Source organism: Pan troglodytes, chromosome 4 (genome assembly GCF_028858775.2).
Source record: "Pan troglodytes isolate AG18354 chromosome 4, NHGRI_mPanTro3-v2.0_pri, whole genome shotgun sequence".
Lineage (NCBI taxonomy): Eukaryota > Metazoa > Chordata > Mammalia > Primates > Hominidae > Pan > Pan troglodytes.
In genome coordinates, this window is record NC_072402.2 from 45,373,661 (window position 1) to 45,392,244 (window position 18,584).

The following is an 18,584-nucleotide window of genomic DNA, read 5'->3' on the forward strand; positions in this document are numbered from 1 at the left end:
ATCCGCCCGCCTCGGCCCCCCAAAGTGCTGGGAATACAGGCGTGAACCACCGCGCCCGGCCAACATTTTTATTTTTAAACACTACCCATGCTACTACAGATTTGTGATACTATATGGGTCAGATCTTCCAAATAACTGGTAATAATTTTTATTAAGTTTTCCCTAATGCATTTTCAATTCTACATTTCAAGAGTATTGAACTTTTCTCACTTTTGCACTCTAATCAGAAAAACCAGAATTAAATTTTTATTTTAAAATACATTTAATAAAAATAACCCATAGTTTTACATATTTTACATGTGTAGAATATTTACAAACTCACTTCTACAGCATTTACTTAATGTTCACTATTTTTCTATTATTTGCCTTTTTGGCTATTTCCCTCAGTAGTAAAATGTTGTCCAGTGTTCTCTTTAAAAAATTAGTTTCTTGGGCAATCCTCCTAGGAAGCAAAAAGAACAAGAAAAAAAAAAGTTGTTCACATTTAACAAAGTTCACATTCTCATAGCAATTTTAACCAGTCACTGCATTCCAACTACATTATTTCACTGACACATTTTTTCCAGTAGCACTTGTTAAACATTTAGCATGTAGTTTACAGAAGGAATTTATGAAGGGAACAAGGTACACATACATAGTTCCCATAATTCTGAGGTATACACAAAAGCTGCCTAAGTATTCACAATGAAAGTAAACATACCTAAAACAGCACAGTCTCTCTATACAATTAAATTTATAAAAATTAAATAGCTAGCAAGCTACATTTCTTTGCTGTTGTTCAGTTGCTAGCCATACACGAGCTATTTGGAGTTTTCTAAATTCATTTAATTTCTTATAAAAGTGGGAATCTTACCTTGTTCTAAGGCCTCTGTTCTTTTCCTTTTTATTGCCAAAGCTGGATTTGATTGCTCCTTTAAGGTTTCCACTGGACAGTTTGGTCTTGGCAGCTGACATCCAGGTGTTGGCCCTGGCCGATTACTGAAATACTTCATTTTCAGTGCCTTTTAAAAGAAAAGATACCAAAAGTAAGGTAGGTGAGTATCTGAAATGTGTTAAGGAAAATCTTACCTTCAAGATTATAGGGAGCATTAAAAATACTATGTGAATGCCCTCATTCCCAACAAAACAAAATTAATGTCAAGTATTTGCAAATGGAAATTACTACAAATAAATACCTAGGATCCTAAGATTGGCTGATAATTCCATTAAAAGACTGGCCGGGCACAGTAGCTCATGCCTGTAATCCCAGCACCTTGGGAGGCTGAGGCGGGTGGATCACATGAGGTCAGAAGTTCGAGATCAGCTTGGCCAACGTGGCGAAACTCCATCTCTACTAAAAATACAAAAATAAGCTGGGCGTGGTGGTGCATGTCTGTAGTCCCCACTACTCGGGAGGCTGAGGTAGGAGAATCGCTTGAACCCAGAGGCAGAGGTTGCAGTGAGCCGAGATCGCACCACTGCACTCCAGCCTGGGCGACAGAGCGAGGCTCCGTATCAAAAAAAGAAAAGAAAAAAAGACTCCCTTCTAATTTTTCCATAATTAAATAGCCTATACAGGCTGAATATATCTTATCTAAAATGCTTGGGACCAGAAGTGCTTCAGATTTTGGACTGTGGAATATTTGCATATACATGACGTACCTTGGGGATGGAAGCCAAGATTAAAAATGAAACTTATGTTTCATATACAGCTTATACATATAAACTGAAGGTAATTTTACACTTATTTTTTGTGGAGAATGGGGTCTTGCTATATTGGCCAGGCTTATCTTGAACTCCTGGGCTCAAGCTATCCCCCGCCTCTGCCTCCCTAAGAGCTAGGATTACAGGCGTGAGCCACCGCGCCTGGCTGAAGGTAATTTTATAAAATATTTTTAATTTGACAAAATTTTTAATTTTGTACATAAAACAAAGTTTGTGTTAATGTCCTTATGTGTAGAATTTTCCACTTGTGGCATCATGTCATCATTCAAAAAGCTTTGGATTTTGGAGCATTTCAGATTTCGGATATTTGGATTAAGGATGCTCAACCTATACTAATTATGAGCTATCCTTAGTGAAATATTGTACATTTCCATTCTCTACATATTGAACTCTACAGTTCAAAATGCAAAGAGAGAAACTTAAAAAGAACTTACAAGTTGGCCACACTATCCATATATATTCAAATTCCAAGTCATGTAAAATATAAATTCTTAAAAAATAAGGCTTTTTAAAAAATACAGTAGGTTGGAACCAATGGATTCTAATTCAACAATCCATTGCAAATGGACAGAAATTTTACTTGGAAGGGCTTCTCCAAGATTATTTCTATTAATTACCAGGCCAATGTTCTATAATACATTTTCTCTTTTTTTCCCCCTACTATAGTGCTGTAGATACAATACATTTTCTTGACTTGGGTCCACAATTCTGATAAAAATAATTATATCCTAAATGACAAGTTTGTCAGGTCATGCTTGTCTATTTTTTTTTTTTTTTTTTTTTGGATACAGAGTCTCACCCTGTTGCCCAGGCTGGAGTGCAGTGGCACAATCTTGGCTCACTGCAACCTCCACCTCCCGGGTTCACATGCTTGTCTATTTACATCAGCAGCATAGTGCTGTCCAGTGGCTACAATGATTTAAAATACTTCTGGCAGGGCGGGGTGGCTCATGCCTGTAATCCCAGCACTTTGGGAGGCCGAGGCAGATGGATCACCTGAGGTCAGGAGTTCGAGATCAGCCTCGATAACATGGTGAAACCCTGTCTCTACTAAAAATCCAAAAATTAGCCAGGCATGGTGGTGTGCACCTGTAATCCCAGCTACTAGGGAGGCTGAGACAGGAGAATCGCTTGTACCTGGGAGGTAGAGGTTGCAGTGAGTCAAGATCGTGCCACTGCACTCCAGCCTGGGTGACAGAGCAAGACTTCGTCTCAAAAATAAATAAATAAATACTTCCTTTAGGATAATCCTTTAAGAAAGATGAAGCCCATATAAACTTTGCAAGCATTCCTCTCCACTCCCAATATTATTTGCAGTAATTTAGAGATTCCTTACTTCAACAGTTGCATTTTCATTTTTTATTTATTTATTTTTTGTAGAGATGATGTTTTGTCATGTTGCCCAGGCTGGGCTCCAACTCCTGGGCTCAAGCTATCCTTGCTCCTTCACCTCCCAAAGTGCTGGGATTACAGGTGTGAGCCGATGCACCGGCCTACAGCTGCATTTTTAAAGCATGACTTCTAAATCACAGCAGTTCTATATGCAAATTAGGCTAATTCTGGGCTAAAGATCTAAGAAAATACCTCATTCCAACTTTAATAAAGACATCCATGAAACAAAACTCACTTTAAAAACTTCATTCTATTAAAATACAACCCAAATACAACAACTAGTATTTTCCTGTTAAGTTTCAAACTATACTACCAATGAAAACAACTTTCTAGATAATTAAATGTGGTCTCAAGTTTATTATGATGGAAATAATATACATAGAAGTATGAGTGAAAAGGCAACAAATTACTTGTTTGAAATTAAAAGAGTACGTGTACACATGGACATAAAAATAATAAAGAAAATTTTTTAAAAAAGAAATTAGAAGAATAATTCTAATGGTAAATACCCAGCATATACCTACCTACCTATCCATCTATATCTATCTATCCATCCATCCATCCATCCATCTCCATATATATTCACATAGCACATATTGCTAAAAAGAGAAGGCTTATACAAGCAAATGCATTAAACAATGATTTTGTAGCCTGGAACAAACCTAAAGAGAAAAAAATCTATTTTGTATGCTTAATATTACTGTACATTAATATGTTTCCACAAAGACCTGTGATCTCACTTTCATTAGTCTCTCCCTTCATGAGGTAAAATCACTGCACTGTGTTGTACAATGCTCTGCCCTAAGTTATTCTAGGTCTTCCAAATTTTTCATGAGTTTATTTCCTTTAAACAGCAGTTAGTTTCAGTTTTTGTTTTATTTCAAATATTTTTCAAGCTTTTGTAAGCATATAATTATATCTGACTATACCATTTCCTCCCCATTACCATGTTCTCAATGTGAAAATGATCAGCATGCATACCTGGATTGCATTATATAGGGAAGAAAAAATAAGCCAAACAAACTACTTTCAGCATTGCTACAAGATTTAAATGAATTTGTAAGAGCTCAACTGAAATATACCAGTTTCTTAACAAATAAAAAGCCTTGGTTTTCTTTTTCTAAGTAAAGTATTTACAAGCCAATTATATGAAATAGACATGTATTTAAATGTCCCTAAGCAAGTGTAATAAGTGTAAACTCTCCTGTATCTCTGTGTGCATATAATTTAATCTCAGTCTTAATAGTGTTTGTAGTTTGGGGAAAAGATACAAAGTTTGTTATTTCTTAAAACAAAAACACATCTTTCCAGTATTTAAAAAATGTTAATTTTATGAAATTCTATTTTTATCAATGCTACAGTTAAGATTATTTTTATATTTCCTAGTATAAAAAAGATACACCAAAATACCTGTGTGGCCGTAATTCGAGCACATGGATTAAATAAGAATAAGCCTTGTATGAGATCTAGTAAGTCGTCTCCTGCTGCACTGAAGATGTGATGCAACGGGATTCCAGGGAAACTCTTAAATGTCACATAATCTGGAAGACTACACATGTCCTGTAAAAATAATTTTGTATTTCAAACTTAAGGATTAAAGGCATATAGATTGCAAATGAAATAAATCATTTTCAGGTGATATGATGGTTTATATAGAAAATTCCAAGAAATCTATTAAAAAGTCCTAGAACTAGTAGTAAGACAAGGCTGAAAAGGATATAAATTGAAAATTTAAAAATCAATTGTAATTTTGTACACTAGCAATAAATATGTGGACATCAAAATTAAAAACACAGTACTATTTATAATCACCCCAAAAAGAAAAATGAAACAGGTGAAAAATGTAACAAAACATGTATAGGGTAATATACTATAAGCTATACAATGCTGATGAAAGTCATCAAAAGATCTCAATAAATGGTGAAACATATCATGTTCACATATTGAAATATTCAACAGAGGAAGGATGTTAATTATCCTCAAATTGATTTGCAAGTCTAATGTAATTTTTATCAAAATCCTAGCAAAATTATCTTAGATATAGGACCAATTATTCTACAATTTATATGGAAAGGCAAAGGACTACAGTAGCTAAAATGATTTTGAAAAAGAACAATAAAGTGGGAGGACTCATTTTACCTGATTTCAAGATTTAACATGTAGCTACTTTGATTAAGACTCTGTTGTATTGGCAGAGAGAGAGATACATAAATCAATGGAACTCAATAAAGGACTTAGAAATCCACACAAATCTGCCAAAAGGATTTTTGAAAAAAGTGAAAAACTAAATCAATGAAGAGACCGTCATTTCAACAAATACTGCTGGAGCACTTTGACATACATGTGCAAAAATCTGAACTTGGCTGGGTGTGGCAGCTCACGCTTGTAATCTCAGCACTTTGGGAGATTGAGGCAGGAGGGTCACTTGAGCTCAGGAGTTCGAGACCAGCCTGGACAAGAAAGTGAGACCCCACTCCAACCTGGGGAACAGAGTGAGACTGTCTCAAAGAAAAAAAAAAACAAAAACTGAACCTTGCCCTAAGTCTCACACATCATATAAAGGTAAACTCTAAACAGATCTTGGACTTAAGTATAAAACTACAAAACTTGTAGAAAAAAATACAAAAAAAATTGTCACAGCCAAGGGCATAGTGGCTCATGCCTGTAATCCCAGCACTTTGGGAGGCCAAGGTGGGCAAATCGTTTGAGCTCACGAGTTTCAGACCAGCCTGGGAAACATGCAGAAACCCTGTCTCTACAAAAAACACAAAAACTAGCTGGGCGTGGTGGTGCACGCCTACAGCCCCAGCTACTCAAGAGGCTGAGGTGGGAGGATGGCTTGAGCCTGGGAAGTGGAAGTTGCAGTGAGCTGAGATCACACCACTGCACTGCAGCCTGGGCAACAGAGCCAGATCTTGTCTTGAAAAAAAAAATTGTCAAAAAATCTTTGGGCTAGGCAAAAGAGCTCTTTGACTTGACACCAAAAGGATGATCAATTAAAGAAAAAGTGACAAACCTGATTACAATTTTGCAGAGGATGAAAAGGCAGCACGAGGGAAAACATCTGCAAACTACATACACTTTTTGGACTACTATCTAGAATATATGAAGAGCTCTCAATACTCAACAGTCAAAAATCAAAGAATCCAATCAGAAAATGGGGAAGAGACATTTAACTAAAGATGGCAAATAACCACAAGAAAAGATATTCAACACCATTAACCATTAGAGCAGTGAAAATTAAAATCAAAATGAGCTATCATGACACACTCATTAGAATGCCTAAAATTAAAAAGTGACAACACCAAATGCTGGAGAGGATTCCAAGAAACTGGAGCATTCATTTACTGCTGATGAGAATGTAAAACAGTATAGCTGCTCTGGAGTTTTGCAGGTTATTTAAAAATTAATATGTAACTATCATATGACTCAAGAACTGAACTCCTGGGCATTTATCCCAGAGAAATAAAAATATATTCTTATATAAAAAACTGTACATAAATGTTTAGAGCAGTTTTATTGGTAATAGCCCCACATTGGAAACAACACAAATACAGATGTCCTTCAATGGGTGAACGGTTGAAGAAACTGAAATAAATCCACACAATACTCAGCAGTTAACAAAAGAGAGAATGAATTATTAACATGCAATGACCTGAATGAACTTCCATTTATGATGGATATGAAAAAGTTAATCCCACAAAGTTATATATTGTGTGATTCCATTTATCCATTTACATAACATTCTTGAAATGACAAAATTACAGAGCTGGAGAACAAATTAGTGATTGCCAAGAGTTAAGGAGTAGGTAGAAGGAAAGTAAGCACAGCTATAAAAGAATACCATGAAAGATTCTTGTGGTGATATTCTGTATCTTGACTGTAGCATCCTGGTGTGATACTGTACTGATTTTATAAGATGCTCCCATCTTGTAAAAGCTAGGTAAAGGGTCCATGAAATATGTCTGTAGTATTACTATTATAGTTTTGAGACAGGGACTCACTCAGTTACTCATGCTGGTAAAGCGCAGTGGTGCAATCACAGCTCACTGCAGCCTTGACTTCCTGGGCTCAAGCAATCCTCCTACCTCAGCCTCCTGAGTAGCTGGGACCATAATGTGTGCACCACCAAGCCTGGCTAAATTTTTTTAATTTTTGTTTTTTATAGACACGAAGTCTCACTATGTTGCCCAGGCTGGTCTTAAACTCCTGGGCTCAAGTGACCCATTTACCTCAGTCTCCCAAAGTGCTGGGATTACAGGTGTGAGCCATTGTGCCCAGCCACAATATATAATTGTGAATTATATATTCACAATTGCACGTGAATAATATTCTCAAAATAAGAAGTTTAATTTTTTTTTTTTTTTTGGAGACAAGAGTCTCACTCTGTAGCCCAGGCTGGTCTCAAACTCCTGGCCTCAAATGATCTGCCCGCCTCAGCCTCCCAAAGTGCTGGGATTACAGGCGTGAGCCATCGCACCCACCAAGAAGTTTAATTTTTAAAAAATCAAAGAGAAACATCAGTACGCAATTACTATTTAGAAAATCATGTTAGCCAAGTGCGCTGGCTCATGCCTGTAATGCCAGCACTTTGGGAGGCCGAGGCAGAACTGCTTGAGACGAGGAGTTTGAGACCAGCCTGGACATCACGGTGAAACCCCATCTCTATTAAAAAAAAAAAAAATTAATTTTAAAAAAATCTAAGAGAAACATCATATATACATATATGTACACCTACGTGTGTGCATGTGTGTGTAATGGGTTTTATATATATAATGGCTTCACACCATGTATATATACGACATGAACCCATTTTTGTCAAGGAGTCAAAGAACATGCAACCCTTTTATGTTCGTAGTGTGCTTATAAACTCCTAACATGACTTTATAATGAATTGTTAATAGTGATTACCCTGAGGTCAGGATTACTGGGGTGGGGGGAAAGGACTACATGTATACAAGAGGTTGATGGTATATCACAATTGTAACTTCTTACTTTATATACTTTATCATTTAAAGTGTTCTGAGTACATATTATAATGAATGTCTTTAATATTCATGTGACAGCACTATATAAAGTATATGACAGTTTAAGAACTTTACAGAGTCCTAATTACATTTCAAAGAAAATGCATAAAGGCTTACCGGCCACTGTTCCTCAGTTGGTGTGCCCAAAGTTTCAAATATTCTTGTTAGCTGATCAAGGTCTGAATCTCCTGGCAAAAAAGGAACCTGAAAGAAAGTAAGAGGGAGACTTTTCAAGGTGGGTTTTTTTTTTTAATTTTTTTTCTTTTTTTAAAGAGACAGAGTCTCGCTCTGTCACCCAGGCTGCAGTGAGTGATGCAATCCTGGCTCACTGCAACTTCCTCCTCACTTCAAGCGATTCTCCTGCCTCAGCCTCCCGAGTAGCTGGGACTGCAGGGGCATGCCACCATGCCTGGCTAATTTTTGTATTTTTAGTAGAGATGGGGTTTTGCCATGTTGGCCAGGCTGGTCTCGAAGTCCTGACCTCAAGTGATCTACCCACTTCAGCCTCCCAAAGTGCTGGGATTACAGGCGTGAGCCACCACGCCAGCCTTAGAGATGGGTTTTTTTTTTTTTTTTTTTTTTTTTGAGACAGTCTCGCTCTGTTGCCCAGGCTGGAGTGCAGGAGTTCAAGCTCCGCCTCCTGGGTTCAGGTCATTCTCCTGCCTCAGCCTCCAGAGTAGCTGGGACTACAGGCGCCCGCCACCACGCCTGGCTAATTTTTTTTTTTTTTTGTATTTTTAGTAGAGATGGGGTTTCACCGTGTTAGCCAGAATGGTCTCGATCTCCTGACATTGTGATTTGCCCGCCTCGGCCTCCCAAAGTGCTGGGATTACAGGCATCAGCCACCATGCCTGGCCTTCAAGGTGGTTTTTGATACCTGTTAGACAAATACTATAAATTTAATAAGAAAAACTTAAAAACTCTGCAACGAATATTGAAAATTTAGTACGAAGTGTATTAGGTACGTTATTAGATCCTACCACTGCTAACCAACAAAACAGCACCTTTACTATCCATTTTATTCACTCCAAATTTTAATAAACACTCCCCATATAACAGGCATTGTGCTAAGCCTCAGGAATTAAAAGAGGAAAACGAGACATTCCCTGCCCTCCCCTTAGGTGGAGGTGGTAAGCAGTGCTGATACACATAAACAAGCATTTACAATTCGGTGTGTTAAGTAAGTACGAGATCCTAGACCACATGGAAAGAGCACCTAACTTACTCTAGATGGGTCAGGAGTTCAAGACCAGTCTGGCCAACATGCTGAAACCCTGTCTCTACCAAACATACAAAAATCAGCCAGGCGTGGTGGTGCATGCCTGTAGTCCCAGCTCCTCAGGAGGCTGAGGCAGGAGAATCACTTGAACTGGGAGATGGAGGCTGCAGTGAGCAGAGATGGAGCCACTGCACTCCAGCTTGGGCGACAGAACAAGAATCCATCTTAAAAACAAAAAACAAAAAACAAAAAAACTAAAAGGATATTAAATAATATTACAACTATTTTTAGACATGCTAATTTTCTTCTTAAACCCAAAAGGATTATCTTTTGTTTTTTGTAGGGCACCTGTACCCTCACTTTGCAGGCCAAATTGTGGACAAGGTTGTAATTTAAACAAATTTTAAGAATTGGTGTGCTTTTGTATGATGTAAAAATGAAACTAAGCTGTCTGATGTATGGATTTCACACTCCAATTTGAACAAGCCTATGTAAAAAGACATTTATGAGAAAAAGGAGGAAAATCTGAATACAGACTTGATTTTATTAAGGAATTAATGTTCACTTTTTTCAGATGACAATGGTATTGTGGTTATGATTAAAGAATCCTTATAGATGGCCAGGTGTGGTGGCTCACTCCTGTAATCCCAGCACTTTAGGAGGGTGAGGCGAGTGGATCAATTGAGGCTAGGAGTTTGAGACCAGCTGGTCAACATCACAAAACCATTTTTACTAAAAAATACAAAAACTAGGCGGGTGTCATGGTGCATGGCTGTAATCCCAGCTACTTGGGAGGCTGAGGCACGAGAATCGCTTCAGCCTGGGAGGCAGAGGTTGCAATGAGCTGAGATCACGCCACCGCACTCCAGCCTGGGTGACAAAGACTCTGTCTCAAAAAAAAAAAAAAAAAGGAATCCTTATAGAGAAAAATACTAAAGAAACATGGATAAAATTACATGTTTGGGATTTGTGGCAAAAATATCTAGTGTGGGAGAGTACTGATAAAATGAATCATATGTTGAAACTATTGAAACTGGTTGATGAGTATAGATAGAGGCTCATTTTACTAGTCTTTGCTTTTGCATGTTTGAAAATATCCATACTAAAAAAACTATTTTTCCCTAAAGAAAGAGCTTCTTTGGGACTTAAGCTGTGTGTTTAAAATGTCTTATTTGTATTAAATACATGAACCTTGTTAAAACGCTAAATAGTACTAAAGACTTATAATAAAAATTGGTTCTTTGACCCATCATCTCCCTCTCATTTTTGATAATTACGTAACTTTTGCTCAGTGCAGAGCCAAAATTAAGATTAATTCCCCTTCTTATACAATTTGGTTTTCCTAAAGGTAATGATTTCCTAGCCCTCCGCCACCAACTCCTAATGCCTGCTCTTTGACAACTTGGTTTATATAAAAGCTAAATATTCCAGTTACTAAATATCAATTTCTATATGACTAAACCAATCATATCCATCGGTTCCTTTTTTTTTTTCCTGGAAGCCACCCCTACTGAAGTCCTCACCCCACCTGCTCCAATCTGGACTAGCTACTCTCCAGGCCTGATGCATACCTGCTTTCCCAGAACTTTCCTTCACTATTAAATGAGAATTTGAACTGCCTTTTTCCTGTGTTGAATCTTATGTTCCCTGCATCTCATGTCTTCCCGTTGGTTTACTCTCTGCAACCTCTGCCTTGTGGGTTCAAGCACCTCACCTTCCCGAGTAGCTGGGATTACAGGCGCCCACCGCCATGCCCAGCTAATTTTTGTATTTTTAGTAGAGACCGGGTCTCACCATGTTGGCCAGGCTGGTCTCGAACTCCTGACCTCAGGTGATCCACCTGCCTCGGCCTCCCAAAGTGCTGGGATTAACAGGCATAAGCCACCGCACCCAGCCCTAAACTTTTTTTTTGAGACAAGGTCTGTCTCCTCTAATTCGGTGTGAATTTTTCGGTTCTGTTTTTCTCCTGTGCTGTCTCTGCACCAGCTCAGCTCAGCTCCCCAGCCTTTGCCGCCGCAGCCTCTTCAGCCTGCTGACCGCAAGTGCGCCCTCTAAAGGCCCCAAATGCCCTATACACACTAGGTGGAGAGTGCGGAAGCGCCTGCAGAGCCCAATTAAAGGTGAACCCCAGCCTGTTACCCAGGCTGGAATGCAGTGGCACAAACGTGGCTCACTGCAGCCTTGACAACCAGGCTCAAGCAATCCTCCCACTTCAGCCTCCCAAGCAGCTGGGACTACAGGCATGCACTACCATGTCTGGCTAATTTCTTGATTTCTTTTTTTCTTTTTTTTTAGATAGTGTCTTGCTCTGTCACCCAGGCTGGAGTGATGTGGCACGATATCACCTCACTGCAGCCTCAAATTCCCAGGTTCCAGTGATCCTGCCAACTCAGCCTCCTGAGTAGCTGGGAAAACACGCACTCAATACCATGCCCGGCTAATTTTTATATTTTTGGTAGAGACAGTGTTTCACCACATTGCCCAAGTGGGTCTCAAACTCCTGAGCTCAAGTGATCCACCCGCCTTGGCCTCCCAAAGTGCTGGGATTACAGGAGTGAGCTGCCCTGCCTGGCCTAGATGTAAATTTCTGATGTAATAAATTGTAGTTACCCTCAGAGCAAACTGAAAATATGAACAGGCAAAGAATTCTAGGTTGAGCATCATTTTCCCTCACAATGTGAACACTTCCAGATTCCGGTGCTGCTGTTGAGAAGGCTCATGCCATTCTTTTTCCCTAATACTTTATTTTCTTTTCTATGTATGCTGCTTTTCTTCTCTGTGGAAATAAAATATTTTTCTTATCCCTTCGTATTCTGAAATTTCACAACAGTGTGTCTTGGCACAGGTTTTTTTTTTTTTCATGTATTTATGCAGAGCCTTTAGAATTTTTTTTTGAAAGTTTTCTTTGTAATTTTCATAATTGTACTCATTTATTTTTTTTATTTTTTGAGACGGAGTCTCGCTCTGTCACCCAGGCTGGAGTGCAGTGGTGCGATCTTGGCTCACTGCAAGCTCTACCTCCCAGGTTCATGCCATTCTCCTGCCTCAGTCTCCCGAGTAGCTGGAACTACAGGTGCCCGCCACCACGCCTGGCTAATTTTTTTTGTATTTTCAACAGAGACGGGGTTTCACTGTGTTAGCCAGGATGGTCTCGATCTCCTCACCTCGTGATCTGCCTGCCTCAGCCTCCCAAAGTGCTGGGATTGCAGGCGTGAGCCACCGCGCCTGGCCTTTTTTTTTTTTAGACGGAATTTCACATTTGTTGCCCAGGCTGGAGTGCAATGGTGTGATCTCCGGCTCACTGCAACCTCTACCTCCCGGGTTCAAGCGATTCTCCTGCCTCAGCCTCCTGAGTAGCTGGGATTACAGGCATGTGCCACCAAACCCAACTAATTTTGCATTTTTAGTAGAGATAGGGTTTCTCCATGTTGGCCAGGCTGGTCTCAAACTCCCAACCTCGGGTGATCCACCCACCTCGGCCTCCCAAAGTGCTGGGATTACAGGCATGAGCTACTGCGCCCGGCCTCATAATTGTACTCTTCATGGCACTTTTAGTCTGACGATTCACATCTAGCAGTGCTTCACTATTTTGAGATTTCCTACCCTCCATTTTCCTTGTTTTCTCTTGGTACATTCTAGAATCCTGGATCAATCTGTTAATTTTATCTTTTCTCTACTATAGTCCATCTATCTTTTTATTGAGACAGGGTTTCACAATGTTATCCAGGCTGGTCTTGAACTGCTGGGCTCAAGAGATTCTCCTGCCTCAGCCTCGCACGTAGCTGGGACCACAGGTATGTACCACTGTGCCTAGCCATCTCTTCATCTTTTGATTTTGGTTAATGAAAGAGTTTTGTAGCTTACTTTCCCATTCCTTTCACTGTTTTTGTTTGCTTTTGGCTATCTTCTATTTTTAATAGTTCAAGTGTCTCTTATTTGATTGTTCCCCTTTTAAAAAAGTATGGTGTGCTTATTCTATAGATGCACTATAATCTCTTAGATCTCTGAATATTTGGAAAGGGGGCTGGGGGCGGTGAATTTTCTTCTGCTTTGGTTGTTTCCATTTTTTCCAAGTTTCTTTTTAGTTTGTTTCAGTCTGCCTTTCATTTTGGAAGTATTCATTACTATCTGAAGATCCTTAATAACTATCTGGTGATCCCTGGCTAAGCATTCATATGGGCAACATTTCTACCTTTTCAATTGAGCACAAGAACAGCTTAAAATAGGACAAAAGGTATGGCAGAAGAGTACAATTCTTTAGTCTGCATGTCATTTTCCTTATAACTTTAAAGATGATTCCAGCAACAATGCCAATGGCTAATAAATTTCCAAGTATGATTGTTAACAGGTCCACAATCTCTAACCTGTCTACTCTCAACTGCTGTCTCTCTGGAATTCTGTTTTCTTCTTGGCCATGAATGGATTGTGGTGGTTGATAAATTCTCAGTGTGAATTTCTGGTATACTCTATGTTCAGGTAAGTAGCAGTTATCATGCCAGCTGATTCACAGGACCCCCTGTTAGCACTGTGATTCCCATATTACCTTCCAAGTTTGAATGTGTGGGTTTCTTCTACAAATGCCCATTGGGTAAGTTTCTCAAAATGATGCACAGAATTTACTTTTTTTTAAGAGATTGGGGTCTTGCTATATTGTCCAGGCTTGCCTCAAACTCCTGAGTACAAGTGATCCTCCCACCTCAGCTTCCCAAGTAGCTGGGACTATAGGCGTGAGCCACCACTATGCTTAAACTAAACATTTTTAGTTTAGTGTTTTTCTCTTTGGTGTACAGAAGTTGTTTTCTGTGTTCAAGGAGATAAAAAAGCTATTCAATCTTGGTTTGAATTTCTTTAAATACATATGGCTTAAGGAGAGGGAGAGCAGGGGTCAGAATATGGAGAGAAAAACTAGCTTCAGAAGGATTCCTCTGTATCCCTTTACCTTCATCATTCGTAAGGGCTAGTCTTTCTGGAGATCTAAACTTCATAGCTAAAGAGAAGTTTCCAAGTCAGCATCTTTCTCTCTGGTGAGGGGAAGCAGGGGATTTTTTTACTGTAAGATGATGGTCTCAGTCACAGAAATGCTATAGTAACACTGTATCTGTTCTGTTTCAACAGAACTAAAATAATGGTCTCACACAAGGTTTAAGTTATACAGAGTAGTAGCTGCAGTGGTTGGTATTATACATCTCCTAAAGCGCACTTAAAACAGACCCAAACAAAAAAACCCTCAGGAGGACAAAAGTTTATCTGAACATATTTAGTTGTTATAGAGATACTGCCATATTACAAGTGAATTTCTATGTTCTGAAGTATAAAACTTCTACAATAAAGTTCGTATTGTCCTAAATGGAAGATATTCTCATTTCATATTAACATTAAAAAATGCTACATTTGGCTTTTTAAAAATTGGACTATTTGTAGGCTTTTTGTTGTAATGACATTGGCAGGACAAGTTTTCTTTTTTTCTTTTTTTTTTTTTTTGAGATGGAGCCTTGCTCTGTTGCCCAGGCTGGAGTGCAGTGGCACAATCTTGGCTCATTGCAACCTCTGCCTCCCAGGTTCAAGCGATTCTCCTGTCTCAGCCTCCCGAGTAGCTGGGACTACAGGCACCCGCCACCACGCCCAGCTAATTTTTCTATTTTTAGTAGAGATGGGGTTTCACCATGTTGGCCAGGCTGGCTTCGAACTCCTGACCTCAAGTGATCCACCTGCCTCGGCCTCCCAAAGTGCTGGGATTACAGGCATGAGCCACCATGCCTGGCCTAGGACAAGAATTCTTATACAAACTGTCAGAACAAATAACTGCAACAACAATATTAAAGTGCGTACATTAATTTAGACTTACCCTTAGAAGTAACTCTGCTAATATACAGCCAACAGCCCACATGTCCACACCTACACCATACATCCTAGCTCCAAATAGTAACTCAGGGGCCCGATACCATCTAAAGAACAAAAAGAATTAGTATCATTTTAGCATGAAATTATCAAAGCACTTCTATCTCTAGAGATGAACGATCCTTGTCTGTTTTCTGTTTTTAAAGGCAATCCCTTACTTTAAGGACTAGATACCATACTCTTTCATGAAGTTTTAAATATAATACTCTTGCAGTTCTCTCCTTTTTCTCCTACAGCAGTCTTGTTTTCTACTAGACTTTTCCCAACAATGTACAAACATACTAGTATTTTTCCAGTCTTAAACTTCTCTGGACCCTACCTCCCCTAATAGGTGCCTCCTCATTCTCTGCCTAGTTCAAAGAATTGTCTATTCTTACTGTCTCCAATTCCTTTTCTTCCATCCTCTCTTAAAACCTTTTCAGGCCGGGTGTGGTGGCTCACGCCTGTAATCCCAGCACTTTGGGAGGCCGAGGCGGGCGGATCACGAGGTCAGGAGTTTGAGACCAGCCTGGCCAACATAGTGAAACCCGTCTCTACTAAAAATACAAAAAATTAACCGGGCGTGGTGGTGGGCGCCTGTAATCCCAGCTACTTGGGAGGCTGAGGCAGGAAAATTGCTTGAACCCGGGAGGCAGAGGTTGCAGTGAGCAGAGATCGCACCATTGCACCCCAGCCTGGGCGACAGTGCCAGATTCCGTCTCAAAACAAAACACCACACACACATACACACACACACACACACACACACACACACACACAGAACCTTTTCAATCAGGCTTTCATCCTTACCGTTCCATCAAAACTGCTCTTATCAAGCTTATCAGTCATGTCCACACTGCTAAATCCCATTGTCAATTCCCAGAGTCTTCATCTTAATTTGATTTACCAGCAGCATTTGATTTACAGACAGAGAAAATATGAGAAACTGGTAGATGAGAAAGCTCTGTTAACAATGCTCTTGTACACAGGTCCCTGTTTCTATGAGTTCCTGAATGTTGAGCTTAACTGCTCTAGCAATTACATAAACAATTACTCACATCCCCTACTTCTTACTCAGGGCTTAGGTGATTTATACTCAGTGACATCTATTTGGAAGAAGGTGGCAAAATAATTTAAAATAGAGAATTTGGGGCCAGGCACAATGGCTCACACCTGTAATCCCAAAACTATTGGAGGCTGAGGTGGGAGGATTGCTTGAGTGCAGGACTTTGAGACCAGCCTGGGCAACATGGCGAAACCCATCTCTATAAAAACTTTAAAAAATTAGCCAGCCATGGTGGGGCGTGCCTGTGGCCCCAGATACTTGGAAGGCTGAGGTAGCAGGATTGCTTGAACCCAGGAGGTCAAGGCAGCAGTGAGTACTGTTTGCACAACCGCACTTCAGCCTGGGCAACAGAGCGAGATCCTGTCTCAAAAAAGAAAAAGAAAAAATACAGAATTTGAAAATCTTTGCAGATCCTTAAAACGGTCTTGGAAATTAACAAAATGCCACTGGGACAAAAATTATAAAATCTATCATTCCTATTTAATGTGATTTTCTGTTTTTTCACATCAAAAATACAAATGGAAAATATAATTACCAATATGAAAAATTCAAATATCAAGACATTGCTCTGTTTAGAGAATTTTCATTTACATAGAAGGATACAGAATCAGCACTGACCAACATAATAAAAATGGGTCCAATAAATCAGATGATTAGGTAGAAGAATATCCACTGAAATTCTAGATTATCTAACTAAAATGTTAAAGTATAAATTGTTCCCATTTACAAGGTAAATGTCTTAGGATTGAGTTAGACTCTGTTTGAAAAGGGGCTATGTATTTTTTCATCGTGGTAAAGTATACCTAACATAAAAATGACTGTTTGTTTGTTTGTTTGTTTTTTGTTTTTTCCTGAGAGGGAGTCTTTCTCTGTCGCCCAGGCTGGAGTGCAGTGGTGCGATCTCTGCTCACTGCAACTTCTGCCTCTCTGGTTCAAGCAATTCTCCTGCCTCAGCCTCCTGAGTAGCTAGGATTACAGGCGTGCGCCACCATGCCCAGCTAATTCTTTTGTATTTTTAGTAGAGACAGGGTTTCACCATGTTGGCCAGGCTGGTCTCAAACTCCTGACCTCGTGATCTGCCTGCCTTGGCCTCCCAAAGTGCTGGGATTACAGGCATGAGTCACCGCGCCTGGCCAAATGGCAGTATTTTTTAAGAGGATATCTATCAACAATGATTCCTTAACTCTGCCAAGATAGTTCAGAGAAGCCAGTTGATGCTCATTTCTGATCAACCTCCTGCACATGTAGCTTTAAGAGATTCTTACCTGGTTACAACCTGATGTGTATAAGCTCTATTGGGGCTCCCAAAAGATTTGGCCAGGCCAAAATCTGCCAGTTTTAGAACTCCATTTTCATCTAGCAACAAGTTGTTTGGTTTCAGATCCTATATGACGGAAGTTTTAAACAAACAAATAAGCAGGGTAGGGGAGAACACTGTAGTGCTACATTTAGTTGGCATAACTTTAAACTTAGCAAAAACAAGGTAACACCTGAAATCTAAACAATCAATTTTTTTTCCACTGATATAAAATCCCATCAAAGCAAAATTGGATTGGTTATAATATATAACCTTGGTAAGGAACTTAATTTCACTAAGCCATAATTTACATACTTCATAGACTTTCTGTGAGGATTAAATCTGATATTTTCTGTAGTCTAGTGTAATAACTGGCTCATAGTAGGCACTCAATAAATGGTTCCTACTATTAATAATAAATATGAACTTTCATAGTATACGTTGTTAATGTATAATATAAGAATGAGGATGACATTCTTCAAAATCCATGCTAAAAAGACATCAGCAATAACCTAAGAGGGATTCCAAACTTACGATATGAGAATTACTAGTTATAAGTTATATATTCTTAGCTACTTATCTAAATAGCTAGGTAGCTAGCATCTACCTAGCTAAATTATCAGCTTTGTTCTAAAAGCTGAATGTTCCCACTATTTCATAAACTGTATTTTCTACCTTGAATTTTAGAGCTACAAGAAACATTACTTTTCTAGTATTTTGGCATTGTATGAGTTAATCCAAGACCATCACTTTATTTTTTTCCCCACAACAACATTGTAGCACAAAGAATACTGAACTTAAAGCCAAAAGACCTATGTTCTTTTTTTTTTTTTTTGAGATAGGGTTTCATTCTGTCACCCAGACTAGAGTGCAGTGGTGAGGTCTCAGCTCACTGCAACCCCCACCTCCTGGGCTCAGGTGATCCCCCGACCTCAGCCTCCTGAGCAGCTGGGACTACAGGTGTGCACCACTACACCCAGCTAATTTCTGTATTTTTTGTAG

At 39.3% G+C, this 18,584-nt stretch overlaps 1 protein-coding gene across 11 annotated transcripts in view; it reads right to left on the reverse strand.

Annotated features, from left to right (window-relative positions):
* Nucleotides 1-243: 243 nt before the first annotated feature.
* The window catches only part of CDK7 (cyclin dependent kinase 7), a 42,946-nt gene continuing 24,605 nt past the window's right edge, over nucleotides 244-18,584 (reverse strand). For all 11 annotated transcript variants that reach the window (XM_063810420.1, XM_001160482.7, XM_063810419.1 and 8 more), the window contains 6 exons: nucleotides 17,551-17,669; nucleotides 15,188-15,287; nucleotides 8,241-8,327; nucleotides 4,507-4,656; nucleotides 854-1,001; nucleotides 244-442 (listed from right to left, as the gene is read on the reverse strand). In XM_063810420.1, the coding sequence (XP_063666490.1) occupies nucleotides 414-442; nucleotides 854-1,001; nucleotides 4,507-4,656; nucleotides 8,241-8,327; nucleotides 15,188-15,287; nucleotides 17,551-17,669 (633 nt within the window). In that variant the 3' untranslated portion in view covers nucleotides 244-413. The remainder of the gene's footprint in view (nucleotides 443-853; nucleotides 1,002-4,506; nucleotides 4,657-8,240; nucleotides 8,328-15,187; nucleotides 15,288-17,550; nucleotides 17,670-18,584) is intronic.